The sequence below is a fragment of the Leucopleurus acutus genome (genome assembly GCF_964270905.1).
Source record: "Leucopleurus acutus genome assembly, chromosome: 1".
Taxonomy (NCBI): Eukaryota; Metazoa; Chordata; class Mammalia; order Artiodactyla; family Delphinidae; genus Leucopleurus; species Leucopleurus acutus.
The window spans coordinates 92,402,715-92,421,539 of NC_139142.1; the positions used below are offsets into that span (position 1 = coordinate 92,402,715).

Consider the following 18,825-nt stretch of genomic DNA (forward strand, 5'->3'; position numbering starts at 1 on the left):
ATATCCAAAATATATAAATCAACACCAAAAAAGCCAAAAAATGGGCAGAAGACCTGAATAGACATTTTTCAAAAGAAGACATACAGACGGCCAATAGGCACACGAAAAGATGTTCAACATCGTTAATTATCAGAGAAATGCAAATCAAAACCAAAATGCAATATCACCTCACACCAGTCAGAATGGCCATCATCAAAAAGCCTATAAGTTGGGCTTCCCTGGTGGTGCAGTGGTTAAGAATCCGCCTGTCAATGCAGGGAACACGGGTTTGAGCCCTGGTCCGAGAAGATCCCACGTGTCTCGGAGCAACTAAGCCCATGCGCCACAACTACTGAGCCTGCACTCTAGAGCCCATGCTCCACAACAAGAGGAGCCACTGCAATGAGAAGCCCACACACAGCAAGGAAGAGTAGCCCCCGCTCGGCACAACTAGAGAAAGCCCGTGTGTAGAAACGAGGACCCAATGTAGCCAAAAATAAAAAATAAATAAAATTTTTAAAATAAAATAAAAGATTCAGATTTTTCTTAATAAAAAAAGTCTACAAATAATAAATGCTGGAGAGGGTGTGGAGAAAGGGAGCCCTCCTGCACTATTGGTGGGAATGTAAATTGGTGCAGCCACTATGGAAAATCGTATGGAGGTTCCTTAAAAAACTAAAAGTAGAGCTACTGTATGATCCAGCAATCCCATTCCTGGGCATATATCCAGAAAAAAAGAAAACTCTAATTTAAAAAACTACATGTGCCCCAACGTTCATAGCAGCAGTATTTGCAATAGCCAAGACATGGAAACAATCCAAAAGCCCATCAACAGACGACTGGTTTAAGAAAATGTGGTATACAGATACAATGGAATATTACTCAACAATAAAAAGAATGAAATATTGCCATTTGCAGCAACATGGATGGACCTAGAGAATATTATGCTTAGTGAAATAAGTCAGAGAAAGATAAATACTATATGACATCACTTACATGTAGAATCTAAAAAATAAAGCAAAGTAGTAAATATAAAAAAAAGAAAAGAAATAAATGGGAGGGTTTAAAGTATGGCAATCTCAATAACGCTATTGACAAAGAAGGAGGAGGAGGAGGGGGAAGAGGAGGGGGAGGAGGAAGGGGGAGGAGGGGGGAAGAGGGGAGGAGGGGGGAGGAGGGGGAAGGAGGGGGAGGAGGGGGAGGAGGGGAAGGAGGGGGGAGGAGGGGAAGGGGAAGGGAGTAGGAGGGGGAGGAGGGGGAGGGGGAGGGGGAGGGGAAGGAGGAGGGGGGAGGGGGAGGAGGAGGGAGGAGGAGGAGAGGAATGCCCCTGGAACATAAGGTCTTTGGTGAAAAAATGTCCTAGTGGATTTGGACTCCACTGATATTGTCAATAGTATAAATCTTTCCTAGGAGCAAGAGTAGGAAAAATAGTAATATTGACAGTGATAATAGCTAACATTTATTGAGCACATGAAAACCAAGTTAGGAACTTTAGATGAAAAAGTATCAGTTATTTTCTCTTCAAGTGTTGCTTCTGCTCCATTTTCTCCCTTTTATTCTTCTGCAACTCCAATTATGCCTATGTTAAACTTTTTACCTTATCTCATATATATATATAATATTTGTGTATATATATTACATATTATATAATATGTTATATAAATTATATTTTTATATTCTTTTCTTTGATTTCCATCTTCTTTTCCCTCCGAGTTTCAGCTTGGAAATTATTCTCTGATGTATCTTTGATTTCTTTCTTCAGATGTTTCTAATATGATGATAAACCTGTTTATTGATTTCCTAATATCAGTTATATATTTTTCAATTGTAGAATTTCCATTGGTCTTTTTTTTCACAATTCTTATCTTCAGCAGAGGATACATCCAGATATATAAAGAACACCCATAAATCAATTTTAAAAGGCAGTATACCCAATAGAAAAATAGATAACAGATTTGAGTAGGTACTTCTTCAAAGAGGATATCTAAACAGTCAATAAATATGCAAAAGATGTTCAATCTCATTAGTCATCATGGATGCTACCACAAAACCCAGAATGGCTAAAATGAGAAAGACAGCAAATATCAAGAGCAATTGGCTCTCATATACTCTGGTGGGAGTATAAATTGAAATAACTATCCTGGAAAATATTATCTCGTATCTTCCAGAGCTGAACGTATTATATGTATATATATATGCTATAACCCAGTAAGTTTACTTCTAGGTACTTAACCAACAAAAATACTTTTATATGATCAACATAAGACATGTAGAAGTATGCTCACAGAAGCAGTATTCCTAACAGGCAAACACTGGATTCAAATGTTCATCAATGCTATGGGTAAATACATCCAGAAAAAAAAAAAAATAAGTTGCATCCAATCCTCATACGATGTACCCCGATAAATTAAAAAAAAATTAGATTTAAATGTAAAAAATAAAAGCATAAAATTACATGAAACCATCACTATAATCATGGTAACAGACAGTTTCACAGGTGTATGCATATGTCCAAAGTCATCAAATTATATACATCAAATATGCACATTTTTTGGTATATCAATTATACCTCAATAAAGCTGTTTAAAAAATGACAATGAAAATTACATGAAGAAAATTTAGGTGCTTTTCTGGTTAACTTCAGAGTGAAGAATATCTTTCTAACTATGGCCCAAAAGCCAGAAACTATAAATTCAACCATATTTAAAAATAACCCAGGGACTTCCCTGGAGGTCCAGTGGTTAAGACTCCGCACTTCCAATGCAGGTGGCGCAGGTTCAATCCCTGGTCGGGGAACTAAGATCTTACATGCCGAGTGGCACAGCCAAAAAATTAAAAAAAAAAAAACATAAGGAAAGTCAAAAGACAATGACAAACTGAGGAAAAATATTTGCAAGTTACAGCACAAGGGCAAGAAGAAAAAGACCAGTACTCTGACATATAAAATGGGCGAAGACTGGTAAGAGAAATTAGCATAAAGGAAAACACAAAACCCATAACTAAGAAAATCAACTTAAATCTATACTCAACTACATATCAGAATAGCACACCCCCAGTTTGCTAATACAGCCTGTGGGTAAGGCTGTAGGGAAATGGGTGCTCACATGGAAAGAGAGGTGGCAGGGCAATCTGGAAATATCTACCAAAACTGCAAATGTATACTTGCCTTTGACCCAGCTATTCCACTTCAGGATATCCTTGTACATGTGCGAAATGACAATCGTATGAGGTTATTCTTTGCAGCACAGTTTGTAGTAGCAAAAGATTGAAAACAACACAACTGTCCATGGCTAGGAAACTAATTAAACTAAGGCACATGCACACAGTGCAACTCTACAAAAAAAGGAGTCTGCTCCAAGGGATGAGGAAAACAGCACGGTGCAGAACAGAGTGTACCACTTGTGAAAAAAAAGCAGGGGAAAATGAGAATGCAGACTATATTTGCTTTTATGTGCCCCCACACCCCGTGCAAACAAACAAACAAACATTGGAATTATTAGTAAGCAAGAAATAACGGTAGTTACCTTGAACAGGAATTGAGCAGAGGGGCCCAGAGGTGGGAGGAGGACTTTTCACAGATGCCTTTTACAACTTTACTTTTTGCTGTATTTATTTATTTAATTTCTTATTTACTTACTCATTTAATGAGCATTTACTACCTATTAAAATTAAACTAATTTTTTTTCATTTATTTACCTTATTTATTTATTTTTGACTGCATTGGGTCTTCATTGCTGCATGCAGGCTTTCTCTAGTGGTGGCGAGCGGGGGTTACTCTTCCTTGCAGTGCGTGGGCTTCTCATTGCGGTGGCTTCTCTTGTTGCGGAGCACGGGCTCCAGGCACGCGGGCTTCAGTAGTTGTAGCTCGCGGGCTCTAGAACACAGGCTCAGTAGTTGTGGTGCACGGGCTTAGTTGCTCCGTGGCATGTGGGATCTTCCCGGACCAGGGCTCGAACCCGTGTCCCCTGCATTGGCAGACAGATTCTTAACCACTGCACCACCAGGGAAGCCCCAAACTAAATAATTTTTAAATAATGTAATTACAATAAAATTTAACCTTCTTAAAATGGCCTTCAAGACCTTGCATGACCTGCCTTTTTCCCCCGAGCTTCTCCCTCGCTCACACCCCCTACTCCCTTTTGCCACAGCCTCAGGATCTCCTTTTAGCTTCTCAAATAGCTCAATTTACTCTCAATTTATTTCCCACCTCATGGGCTGCTTGCCTAAAAGGTGCAACTCAAAATTCAGCTTAACAGCTCTCGTCAGAGGCAATAATGATGAGGCTGGGCACCAGGATCAGCTCTGTGGATTCCTTTTCTCAAAGAAAGAAGAAAACATTCCCAGAAGTTTGTTCAGAGGACACTTGGCAAAATCTGGAGACATTTATCGTTTTTAAAGGGGAGGAGGGAGGTGTTATTGGCATCTACTGCGTAGAGGCCAGGGATGCTGCTAAACACCATACAATGCACAGGACAGCCCACAACAAAGAACTACTCAGCCTAAAATGTCAATAGTGTCAAGGCTGAGAAACTCTTGTCTCTTTGGAAAAAAAAAGGAAAAGAACTAGGGTTAATTTCTGACGCTCATTACTTGGGGAAGTTTTTTTTATCTCCCTCATTTCCTGTCTGTAATATAGGCACTGTCTGTAATAATTAGCATTATTTCATTTTTTTTAAACTTCATCTAGAAAAATTAGGAGCTCTGATACACAAGGAGGAGAATGTAAAACACCCCACCATCCAGAGAACCAGAGCTGATTCTCACCCATTCATTCAACAGGTATTTGTCAGGGACCTTCCTTGTGTCGGGCACTCTTGTGAATGCTGAGGACATCACGGTGAACTCCTCACGGAGCTTACAATCTGGTGGGACAGAGAGAAAATAAACAAAGGAAACACATAATATATCAGAAGTTATAGGTGCAGGGAGGAAAAAAAATAAAAAAGAAAGCCAGGGAAGGGGTAAAAACGGTGTAAGACAGGATAAGTCAGAAAAGATCTCCCAGAAAAGGAGACATTTGAGCAAAAGTCTGAAGGAGGTGAAAGAAGGGAACTTAGGTATATCTGGACAAAAAATGCTCTAGGTAGAGGGAATGGTACATGCAAGGTGGTATGATGAGAGTGAGCATCTTGTGTTTGAGGAACAGCTAGGAGGACACTTAGCTTGGAGTTCAGTGATGGAGCCAGAGACTGGGAGGAAATGGGGTCAGAAAAGTAATGGGAAGAGGTGGGTCAGATCAAGGAGGGCCTCTCTAGTCATTGTAAGTACTTTACCGTTTACTTTGAGCAGGATAGGAAACCGTGAAACTATCTGAGCAGAGGAGTGACATGAGCCAGCTTCATTCTTGAAAGAGTCACTGTGGCTGTTGTGTTGGGAGTTGATTTGGGGGAACAAGGAGTCAGGCAGACCAGATAGGAAGCGATTATAATTATCTAGAGAAGAGATGATGCTGGTACTAATGGACCAGTGTGACGTGATCTGACTCTAGATATATTTTGAAAGTAAGACAAACAAGATTTGCTAATGGTTTCACAGATGTGGGATATGAAAGAAAGAAAAGAGTCAAGGGTGACTTCAGTTTGGATCTGAGAAACAGGAAGGAGTAGAAAGAAGTTCAGTTTTGAGCACGTCAAGTTTGAGATGTGTATTAGAAGTGTCAGTGGGACTATCAAGGGAGTAGTTAGATGAGTCTGGAGTTCATGAAGAAAGCCTGGGCTGCATATACAAATTTGGCAGTCATCAGCCTACAGATATTTAAAACCTTGAAACTGGATGAGATCATCAAGCAAGTGAATATTCAGATAGAAATACAAGGATGTTGTGTCACGTAGCCTTCCAAATACTTTTGTATTTAGAGTTCTCACACTTTATTCTCCACTCCTGCCCACTCATACTCCCAGTTTTCCTCCCCATCCCATCTCACCTGCCATACTCATACTCACATTGTACGCCTACTTGTAAGTCCCTCCTTGTAACTTGGTGTATAGACTCGGCACGCGCACACACCTCACACTTAGACATGTTACATAAAATTTTTGAAAATTTAATCATACTGCATTCAAGGAAAAGAATCTGTTTAACAAGTTAATGGTTGTATAATATTCTATCATGTGCATATACTGCAATCTTCAACCAATCCTGTATTTGGACAATTAAGTTTTGGGGTTTTTGCTTGTTTGTTACTATTAATAAGAATGAGGCAGAACAATTTTACCCCTTAGATATTTCCTTAAAATAAATTTCTAGAAGTAGAATTGCTGAGTAAAAGAGTTTTGGTCGGTTTTACAAAATGCCCTCCAGAAAGATAGAGTAAGTGTATCAGTGTTTCCCCATCTCTCCACACGTAGGGACAGTGACTTCTGTTCTCTCTTTTAGCTGTGAACAGATTATATAAAACTAAAAGTTGTAGTAACAATTCTTCTTTTATACAATTTGCTGTTTGGAATGTTTTATTAAATTCTGCTTAAGAGAACTGAGATGTGAAGTCTTCCACATTTGGTCCATCCTTCCTGCTTATAGCTGAATTTAGCGAAAAAAAGAAGTTAATGGCGTGTGCCTTAAAGCCAGGCAACAACAGAAATAAAAGCCTGGAACTCCAACTTCACTGAGAAACTCCACAAAGAAGTATTATGCTTGTCTGATTAACGGGGGGAGTGTCAACTTAAATGAAGTGGTGCAACTGTCAATATTACTGGAAACAGAGGGATTACTAGGACTTAAGACAGGGAGCTGTGCTCTCCAAGGAACTGCTTAGAACTGAGGAATTGGTTTCATTTTCAACCATGTATTGAAAGGGGATTTTTGTGCCCATCGTAATGGTATTTTGCCCTCTGAAAAAGCACTGGGTACAGACGTGATACAGATGTAGGCTAGGGTTAGTCTACAAGAGGCTACATGATAGGAAGGAAAAGGAAGTCCAACTTCCTCCAGGGAGCAACTAGCTGTACAAAGAGCAATCAGGCTTAGCTGCTCACTTAGGAAGGTAGCATAAGGATGGAGTTGACAAATACTGCCTTAGGATAGCAGAAAATCACACCTTTTTGTCCAGAGGGAGAGGGTGGGGCTGGGATGATTGACAGTCCTTTATATACCTTCAATAGTTTCTATCTCTTCTACATATTTCTTCAAAATATACTCAGCAAATGTTTACTATGTACTGACCACTGTACCTTGCACTTTTAATACATAAGATTAGATTCAATCTTCACAACCTAGTGAAAGCCATCTTCTATCTCATTCTTGAGAAACTTAGTCTCAAGGAAATTGAAACAATTGGCTAAAATTACACAAAATAATAATTGAAGGGGCCAGGATTTGAACCCAGGATTATCTGATCCAATACCCATGTTCTTTACATCACACCAGGCTGCTTCTCTCAACTTTGGTATCTACAGACCTCTAGGATAAGGGGCTAGTGGAATTTTAATTTTTGGAGGCTCTGCTAAATGTTTCAGAACACTTTAGTACACATCATGTGCAATAATCCAAACACTCATTGTCCTTTCAAATATAATTTAAAACACACAACTATAAATATCAAAAGAAAAACAGTGTAAAAATGGAAAAAAATTACATTAAGTAGTATATTACATCTTCTAAAAATGGTTTAAGTGTGAAAATTACATCTTTCCCTCACTAATTATCTGGAAAAGCATACATTATAAAAAGGAGACATTATTCAGCTAAAAGAGAAAAAGATTCAAGTTGTAAATTAAAATTCCATTCCACCTTTAATAGGCTCCTTGAGTATTAGACCGATATAACACTTGAAATTCTAACTCAGCCTGGTATTGAGAGTTGCACATAATAGATACTCAGTAAACATGTACTAACTAAGACAATTAAAAAAATTTTTAAGTCAGACAGTGGGAGAAGATATTTACAACTCATGCAACCAGCAAAAGATTAGTTTCCAGAAAAATATTAAACTTCAACAAATCAATAAGAAAAAGTACCCAATAAAAAACAGGTCATGAACTAGCAATTCACAGAAGAATAAATGCTAACGGACCAGAAACAACAGGGAAAAAATGTTCAGCCTCACTAATAATAGGGAATTGCAAATAATGAGAACAATTTCATATCAATGGAGGCTGGCAAAAACAGTGTGACAATATCATGTGTTGGTGAGATGTGGGGAAATGAGAATTCTCATCACTATTCAGAGCCACTCTGGAAAGCAATTTGACAATGTCTATCTAGTAAAATTACATAGCCTCAATCTAACAATTCCATTTTCTGGGGAAACCTAGCACATCCCTGCACATAAGAAGATAAACATACGAGGATGTTCATTACATCACTATTTATAATAGCCAAAAATAGGAAGTGACACATCTATACACAGAACAAAGGATAAATACATATGGTATATTTATTTAATTTTATAAGTCAAAATGAATGATTAGATACTCAGATATGAATGTCTAAAATATTGATGAACTGAAAAACTCAATATGCAGAATGACATATGTATAAAATGATAACTTTAACAAAGTTTAAGAACCACAGAAACCTTACCCTATATTTATGAAATTTGGTATGAAGAAAAAGCATGAAAATGTAGACAACAATACATTTCAACCTCAGGATAGTGGCTGTCTTTAGGAGAGAGGAATGAGATGAGAAAGGAGAAAAAAGGGACTTCAATTACATCTGTAACATTCAATTTCTTAACAGAAAAGATTTGAGGCAAAGAAGGTAATTTTAAGATTTATTAAATTTGTAGAACACTCCCTAACACCATACACAAAAATAAACTCAAAATGGATAAAAGACCTAAATGTAAAGCCAGACAATATAAAACTCTTAGAGAAAACATAGGCAGAACACTCTATGACATCAATCACAGCAAGATTCTTTTTGACCCACCTCCTAGAGAAATGGAAATAAAAACAAAAATAAGCAAATGGGACCTAATGAAACTTCAAAGCTTTTGCACAGCAAAGGAAAACATAAACAAGACCAAAAGACAGCCCTCAGAATGGGAGAAAATATTTGCAAATGAAGCAACTGACAAAGGATTAATCTCCAAAATTTACAAGCAGCTCATGCAGCTCAATATCAAAAAAACAAACAACCCAATCCAAAAATGGGCAGAAGACCTAAATAGACATTTCTCCAAAGAAGATAAACAGACTGCCAACAAACACATGAAAGGATGCTCAACATCACTAATCATTAGAGAAATGCAAATCAAAACTACAATAAAGGATCACCTCACACCAGTCAGAATGGCCATCATCAAAAAATCTAGAAACAATAAATGCTGGAGAGGGTGTGGAGAAAAGGGAACACTCTTGCACTGTTGGTGGGAATGTAAATTGATACTAAAAAACTAAAAATAGAACTACCATACGACCCAGCAATCCCACTACTGGGCATATACCCTGAGAAAACCATAATTCAAAAAGAGTCATGTACCACAATGTTCAATGCAGCTCTATCTACAACAGCCAGGACATGGAAGCAACCTAAGTGTCCATCGACAGATGAATGGATAAAGAAGATGTGGCACATATATACAATGTAATATTACTCAGCCATAAAAAGAAATGAAATTGAGTTATTTGTAGTGAGGTGGATGGACCTAGGGTCTGTCATACAGAGTGAAGTATGTCAGAAAGAGAAAAACAAATACCGTATGCTAACACATATATATAGAATCTAAAAAAAAAAAAAAAAAGGTCATGAAGAACCTAGGGGCAAGACGGGAATAAAGACACAGACTTACTAGAGAATGGACTTGAGGACACGAGGAGGGGGAAAGGTAAGCTGGGACAAAGTGACTAGAGAATGGACTTGAGGACACGAGGAGGGGTAAGGGTAAGATGGGACAAAGTGACAAATGTAAAATAGATAGCTAGCGGGAAGCAGCCGCATAGCGCAGGGAGATCAGCTCGGTGCTTTGTGACCACCTAGAGGGGTGGGATAGGGAGGGTGGGAGGGAGACACAAGAGGGAGGGGTTACGGGAATATGTGTATATGTATAGCTTCACTTTGTTATAAAGCAGAAACTAACACACCATTGTACAGCAATTATACTCCAATAAAGATGTTAAAAAATTTATTAAATTTGGGTGGTAGGTACATGGATGTTTGTTAAATTATTCTCTATGCTCTTCTATATGTTTTGAAGTTTTCATTAAAACAACTGAGTATTAAATTGTATCTAACAAAAGTAGTAAACATTCTTAATATGCTTCAGTGTTTGATGCTGAGAGTCTATTACTCTTCGCAGAAATGTTTGGAAGTAGAGTCAGTTCTCTGGCAGACCGATAGTTTTTTATAAAAAGAGACTACAGATTCATTTAAGTGTAAGCTTTCTTAATGTATGTTATTTTTGTATAGCAAAACATGCAAATGCAATTTAAACTTTAAATAATTCTTGAGAGTTATAAGGATGGCAGGCAAAGGATAATTATGAAAAATAGTAATACAAAAAATGAATGCTTTACTGACTTTTATCTGGCATGCAAGAAAAATATTTTCAGGCTTCTCTCGTGGCACAGTGGTTGAGAATCTGCCTGTTAATGCAGGGGACACGGGTTCGAGCCCTGGTCTGGGAAGATCCCACATGCCGCGGATCAACTAGGCCCGTGAGCCACAACTACTGAGCCTGTGCGTCTGGAGCCTGTGCTCCACAACAAGAGAGGCCGCGATAGTGAGAGGCCCGCGCACCGCGATGAAGAGTGGCCCCTGCTTGCCACAACTAGAGAAAGTTCTCGCACAGAAATGAAGACCCAACACAGCCATAAATAAATAAATAAATAAATAAGCCAAGCATTTGAAGCCCTTTAAAAAAAAATATTTTCTTACAGAAAAACCAAGGAGACATTAAAATAATTCATAAAATTCAAAATTATAATCCATGTAATTAATCAGTAGTAAGACTGTAATTGCATATATTTATATATGTAGAAAACATTACGTATCAGCCATGCACATGAGATCTAAACTGTTCAAATGAAAATTTGAGTAAGCAATTAATAAAGTACAGTGGATAGAATCACAGAGATCAGGTCAAAATTTTTCCAGGAAGAAAACAGTAGTTTTGGGGGGAATTACAATACTTATCTAAAAATGAAGAGCCCCAAGAACTATATCTAAATTATATTCACTACTTGATTATCATTAATGTGAAATACTTTTAAAGGATCTCAGGGTAGCAAAATGATGTAAAAAACTATAAGACTATCTATATATTTGGAAAATACTTTTAATAAGTCACAAAAATAATGATATCAAAATTTTGACTTGGAACCAGAAGCGTATTTTCCATCACAAATTACACAAAGTAATCTGAGAATGAATTCAAAGAGCTTACGTCAAACTGAGTCCATGTGCATTGAGATGTTCTCACCTAACATAGAGAAAGCAAATAGCAAACATCATTCAAAACTACAAGAGACTAGTTATCTATAATGAAATCCAAGTACAGTAAATATGACTTAATAAAATAACAAATATATTAGTTAGTTCATTCCTAAGTTGATCTGACATGATGGAAGGAGATATTTACTCAATAGAAGCTAGGTGAATAGAATTTTTTTTTTTTTCTATTTGCTATATAAGCCTGAGTCCTAATGCCTTGGGAACCCATCCATATGGATATAAAGGTTCCTACAATTGTTTTGTGATTTTATCTGAAAAGGGTCTTCTTCTTGATACATTTTGTCTCAAGATCTCAAGATCTTCCAGGTATTAAGACACAAAGAAACTTTATAGATTTCATCTGGAAGAAACTTTGTACAGAGTAAGACAAAAAATTAGTCATATCAGCATAAAGTATCCATGAATATCTATCAACTCATCAGTTCCTGTTATGGGCAAGGGTTTCTTCTGATTTTCAATAAATAGTATCATAAATGACCATGTTGAAGAAACATACTGGCATAGATTTTCATTAGCAATATGTTTTGGATAAACATTTTGTACACAGACCTTTTTGTTAAAAACAAGTATAGTCCAAATTATATATTCACATTTATTTCCTTCTCTCTTTAGCTGTTATTTTGAACGTCACAGAAGAAAGCTCTCGAACTCCCAACCCTCCACCATCATAAACAAATAAAGCAATCCAGTGGTAGAGTAAAAGAAAAACTACCTGCTGTTGATATCAGGAAAGATTGACATAAAAAAATAACTTCTAGGGCTTCCCTGGTGGCGCAGCGGTTGGGAGTCCGCCTGCCGATGCAGGGGACACGGGTTCGTGCCCCAGTCCGGGAGGATCCCACGTGCCGCGGAGTGGCTGGGCCCGTGAGCCATGGCCGCTGAGTCTGCGCGTCCGGAGCCTGTGCTCCGCAATGGGAGAGGCCACAACAGTGAGAGGCCCGCGTACCGCCAAAAAAACAAAAACAAAACAAAAAAAATAAAATAAAAAATATAACTTCTAAAAGCCAGTAAAAATAAATGACAACACAAGCCCTTTGGGGAAGTAACTGAGACATAAATAAAGTAACAATAAATGAAAATTAGTTGAGAAGCACAGTCTCTGCAGATACCAGTTGTAAGATGAGGCTTTCTGAAATCATCACAGACCCAACCTAGAATTTGTAACCCCAGAGTTCTAGCGACTGTACACAGGGAAGTTTTAAAATCGTAAACGAGTAATTAGGCAATCAAGACATCTAGTGAACTCAGTGTCTAGAAAGTACATAACCAGTACTATTCCAGATGCACGGAACAGAAACTAATTCATTACAAGGAATTAATTCATTAGGCCCTAACATTTAGGGCATCAGAGCTTGATTCTCTCGCAGAACCCTGGTTGAGAAGGGCTGCTCAAGAAGGTGTTTGTTCATTTAAAATCAATATCTCATTCCCTTCATGAATATACAAAGAGAAACATCCTCAACCCATATGAAAATATCCCCATGCATTTTTGTTTACCACACAAATATTGAAATAAAGGAAAGTGTGGACTGTTTTCTAAAAAAAATAAAGAAGGTGTTTGTTCACACATAAGTGGAAATAATTAGCCATCAATGTGGCAACCTGATGACCTTTAACTATGAATCCATCATTATGTACTGGAAACACATTAAGTGTGGATTTCTGAAAACTTTATTATTTTATTCTGTCAGTTCTCTTAATCTTCTGCTCATAACACCATTGAGAATAAGTAGAATGCAAAGCTTTCCCAGCCCACCTCAAAACGGGCTAAAAAGAAAAAGCAAATGCTTTTTTTAGTTATAAGTTCTTGTTTAACTTCTGATTTCATAGTACAGTGAATCAGGTGTAGATGATTAAGTAATTACACAAGTCCAACATACAGACTCTGAAAAACATGGACTTCCCCCCAAGACATTTCAATGTCTACCTGATACTATCATACACTTATTCCGCTTAAGTATCAATTATTTTCTCCCATTTATGGCAAATGTTATTATAGATCAAAATTCTTTCGTGCACCAGGTAAAGTTTCTAGCAGAACAAAAGAGTAGAAATCAAAGAAGGCATTAAATTCACTTTCAGAAGCTAGTTTCCAACACTTTCTCAAGGATCTTCAGGGCCAATCTGGTCTTGGAAGCAAAACTATACAGTGGGGTGAACACGCTGCCCCTGCTCTACTCTGACACTGCACACGTTAGGGTACCCTTCCTAACATAACAAATCCATAAATGCACTAACATACTAAAAAACAGACACAGAAAAGCAGCTTCACGCAACTGAAAATATGACTTGGCATTTGTAAAACCCAGTTTTAGATACTTTTAAGACACAGTGTGAAGAATTTATAATATTTTCATACGTGGAATATGGCCGTAATACACAGAACAAACTTTTTAATGTGTGAATAAAATGTGGTCAAAATATAAGTCTACACTGAACATATGTGGAAAAGATATTTAATTGTAAAATAGAAAAGTAGGGCAGAGTACAGTTTTAAGGGTAATTGCTTCTTTATACAGTATAGGTAATCTAGAAGGGTCTTAGGGTTAAACATTTTCATAAAGCAATAAAACATTTAAAAATGAAACACGAAAAAGAACTTGAAGTTATGTTTACAAAAAAGAAAGAACACTATGTCAGAGTTTAATGTCCATACATTGTGGAATTGAACAATATTGTGATGAGAGCCAGTCACAGCACAGACATACAGCTTTCACAGGGAAAGTAAAAGTTATGTCAGACATATCTATAGCATCACCGTAGTACAAAAAGTTCCTGTTCTACCATACAAAAGCAATTTTTTTTCGTAAGAATAATTTCCTGGGGAGGAAATGAGTCCACGAAATATTTCAGAAAGCCATATGCTTTGAGTTTTCTGAAAACATTATATTAAAATCCAGTGCCTTAAAGTGCTTTCATGTGGAAATCATGATGGAAGGCACAGAATTGTTTCACATCCCCACTATGAAATTTTCAAAAAAGCATAGATGTTGCAGTTTGCAAATTCAAGGTATCTTGTAAGCTGCTCCTTCCAAGAACATTGTCATTCCAATAAAACCAGCTGCTAGCTTACTTAGTTTCAATGACCTATAGAATAAAAGGGTTTCTTTCTTTCCTAGTAATTTTCATCATCTTTGTGGGAAAAATACCTATGCAAGTGATGCATTTTGAAATTATAAAACATGCAGAATATGTACAAACAGAAAGTTTTAAAAATATCTGCTTCATATACATGTAAATCTACGTGGGTATAGCTGAAATTGAACAAATATAAAAATTTGCTTTCTAAAAAATGTTTTCAGAGAATCTGAGACAACTTAAAGCTGTACAAGATTTCCTGGGAGAAATCTTCTCTTCATATAGAAGTTTATACCTACAGGAGTAATTCCAGCATCAGTCCACCACATAATTATTACACAACATTTGGTCTAATCAACAACGATCACCCTTAAAACTGTTCTGTTTCTGAGAAATTAAGGTTTGTACTAAAATCAAAAAGAATTCACAAAAAACAGTGGCTTATTGTGTTTTGGGATCTCTTCAACAATCTTTATCAACGCATTTGGAACTGTAAAAAAAAAAAACTATTTACAGAATTCAGTTTTAAATACATTTCACAACTTCTAAAGTAAAGTTTTATGTTACAAGAATTCAGAGCTCATGGCTTAAGTCCAATTATCAAGCTGCAGTCTCTTTTATTATCCTGTCTTCCCATGACTGCACCTTACTGTGTACAGTTCAAGACTGTATTCTTTCTTGACCAAAAGTAAACTCAAACTATATGTTCATTTCAATTAAACAGCTTCTTTATTAGTCTGAAGACGAGTCATAGCTTCTAATTTCTGTCTGTAGGCCTCTGCTTCCTGTTCTTTCTTTAGAAGTTGCTGTCGATATTTTTGTGCTTCTCGATTAGCTTCATCCAGCTGTTTCTGAAGAGCTTCTCTCTCCTAATTTAAAAAAAAAGTTTTTTTTCAATTGTTGCACAAATACAATAACACATACAAGCATGCATCTTTCAAATAAAAAAATTTGTAGTTGCTAGAAGTAGCCATGTATTGGTATTTCTGAGACATCTTGCCTTTTTCACCAATTCCCTTATAATTAAAGCCCTAGTTTCGAGCTCCACACTACGAGATACAGATTAGTTTCTGACCTCAAGGAAATTATTTTCTAATTAGAAATAAGACTAACATAATGAACCCAAATTGGGTACCTGTACTTTTATACATACTACAAAAACTAGTGAAGAACTTTAACAGGGAAATATACCACCATACCTCTTCACATCTTTATCTGTGATGTTAAAAAGCTACTAATTATAAAAAACTTAATATTTATTGAGCACCCATTATATATATAAACAAGGTAATTTCCAATAACAAGTCTCTAAGACAGACATTATGCCCATTTTACAGATGAGGAAAATGATGCTCAGAGACAATGTAGCTTTCTCATGGTAACACAATGAGGAGTCAGGGTTATGAGGTTCTAATATTACTGCTTTTAAAACTATCTTTCCCGGGACTTCCGTGGTGGCACAGTGGTTAAGAATCCGCCTGCCAATGCAGAGGACACGGGTTCGAGCCCTGGTCCAGGAAGATCCCACATGCCGCGGAGCAACAAAGCCCGTGCACCACAACTACCGAGACTGCGCTCTAGAGCCCACGACCCACAACTACTGAGCCCTTGTGCCACAACTACTGAAGCCCGCGTGCCTAGAGCCTGTGCTCCACAACAAGAGAAGCCACCGCAATGGGACGCCCACGCACCGCAATGAGTAGCCCCCACTCGCCGCAACTAGAGAAAGCAGCCAACACAGCCATAAATAAATAAATAAATTTTTATAAAAAAGTAAATAAATAAAACTATCTTTCCCTATGACAGCAAGCAAGATTCCTCATCTTTAAAATGAAGAGTGCTGGTCTAGATTAGTGTTTCCTAAATTATACCATTTTACAAACCAATAAAATACTAATTTCTCTACTGTGATTCATTATATTATATGCTGTAAAATATATGTATCAAATTCCTGAACAAATTGAGAGGAAAAACACAAATCTGGTCCAATGTAAGTGGTATTCTTTCTCCTCTCCTCACTCTGTCCCTATACAGTTGCCTAAAGGAAAACACTTCAAAGATTCCTTTCCCATACCTCTAGTAAGCACATGGACAAAAACTCAACTTGCCCAGGTCCAAGCTCAACCTCATTACAGAAGCCCAGGCCTTCTGCTTGGGGTGGGGGCTGAGGGTAGGACTACTAATGGCAAAAAGAGGCCAGGTTCACACTGGACAAGACACTTAAAAGAGAGAACTGAAGGTAAAGGCGAGGGGTAAGAAGCTTGCTGGGAAAGAGGGCACTGTGGTCTCTTCCACTGCCTCCTAGACCCTTGTCCATTGTGAACACCGAAAGATTCCCTACCCTCCACTATGCACATGGTCCACAAGGAGGAACATGTAAAATACTCCTGCCTTCCTGTGATCCCACTGCCTTCTCCACACTGAGAATGAAGCTAGATCTAACATTTATTTTTCCCATGAGTCCACCAAATGTAAGAGTGATTGATTATACAAGTAGTCTCCAAATCTTCCAATTACACAAAATGTACAAGTAGAAGAAATGCCTACGCCCTACCCTGCTATCCTTTTCTCCTTACTTCAGGCAAGATGCCAGCCTCACGTAAGCAACTGACACCAGTCCCTGGCAGTGAACTATGCAGGAATTTGGGCACCAGTGGAAAGGTGGGAGCTAGACCCCTACCTCTGGCAGGAGTACAGCCTGTGAGTACAGCCATGCATAAGTGTTTTATACTTTTACATGTACTAAGAAATAAGATCCTTTGGCAGCCAAAGTTTTGAATATGGATAAAAACTTGCCCTGATTTGGTTGGAAATATTAGAAAAGATTAACTCTAAGGCATCTTCTAGTATTACCTATTTATTCACACTTAGAAACAGCAAGAGATTCACAATTATTTCAGGAGATGAAAGCAGTAAGGAAGATACCTTACACTTCAACTCCAAGCCCAAGCAATATATTATGATTACATTAGGCAACAGAATAATAGAACAAAGAAAGACTTCGAGTTTGCTTTTTAAATTCCAAACAAGATTCTTGAATTCTGCTTCAGCTATTAACAATTATCTTTTAATAGTTTATATGTAATTTTCTAATATTCAAATTTATTTTACTTTAGCTATTATAAAGCAAAAAAAAATCATTAAAGTGATTTATCTTCTACCATACCACAATATAAATTTTAGAAGATAATAATAATACAACTAACAGTTACTGAGCATTTACTATATGCTCACCACTGTACTAGTCCTTCACATGCATTCTCATTTAAACCTTACAACACTCTGATAATGTAGGTGCTATTATTTTCCCCTTTTTACTGATGGGGAAGCCAAGCCTTGAAAGGCTAAATAACTTGACCAATCACACTCAGAAAATTATCATTCAAACCTAAATCTGCTTCCAGACTCATATTCTTAACCATTAAATGTTTTTTTTAAAAAAGAGAGAAACTAGGCAGGGTGTATGAGCTCTCTCCTTGTCTATTGAGCTGTCCATTTTCTAACTGCCATGGGTCAAATATGATCCTGTTTTTATAAAGTTTTACTGAAATACAGCCATACCCACTCATTTCCAAATTGCCCATGGCTGCTTTCCTACCACAACTGCAGAATTGAGCGGCAAAACACACATTGTAGGATGTGTATAGTGTTTAGCAGCATCCCCAGCCTCTATCCACTAAATGTCAGTGGCATGTCCCTCATTGTGACAACCCAAAATGTATCCAGACATTGCCAAATGTCCCCTGGGGTCAAAATTGCTCCAGGTGAGAAGCACTGCTTTAGAGAAACTTTTTGGGTTAATGGCTAAGCAATCACTTAGAAAGGAATATAAAAGTATACCCCCAAGATAACTCTATTGGTCACCTCAGAAAATAAAATCAAAAGAACTCTTATGTACTATAAGGAAATGATTACCTGGTTTTAGAAAACATTGGAGGTCTCTCTTCATTCTGTATCCCCTGCCCACCTCTACCATCTCTTCTCACTGCATGCTTCAAAGTCTCTCTGTAATAGCTCTAACATCCTGCAACTTTGGCTTGAACATTTCCAGTGATGGAGAATAAGACTTTCATTACCAGAAAGCTCTAATTACTAAAATTAAGCTAAAACTAACTCGTGAAGTTCTTTATATCAAGCTAAAATTCCATCTCCCTGAAGTTCTAATCTCCTTGGTTCTAGTTAATTTATATACCTCAATTCATACTTTCTTGTTATTTGCAATTATTCTCCTTGGTCTCTGAAAGACTGTAAGAGTGGAATTAGGTTGATCTTTGATGAAAACAGAAATTCTCACTGGTTGTTAGGTAAATAAAAGTACAGCCTGCACATTCATTATTTTGAAAATGTTGAATTGACATAAATCTACTATACTTC

General features: G+C 37.3%; 1 protein-coding gene across 4 annotated transcripts in view; it reads right to left on the reverse strand.

Annotated features, from left to right (window-relative positions):
• Positions 1-13,824: 13,824 nt before the first annotated feature.
• Positions 13,825-18,825, reverse strand: part of GABPB1 (GA binding protein transcription factor subunit beta 1) — an 88,720-nt gene continuing 83,719 nt past the window's right edge. For all 4 annotated transcript variants that reach the window (XM_082860084.1, XM_082860083.1, XM_082860082.1 and 1 more), the window contains exon 9: positions 13,825-15,320. In XM_082860084.1, the coding sequence (XP_082716210.1) occupies positions 15,168-15,320 (153 nt within the window). In that variant the 3' untranslated portion in view covers positions 13,825-15,167. The remainder of the gene's footprint in view (positions 15,321-18,825) is intronic.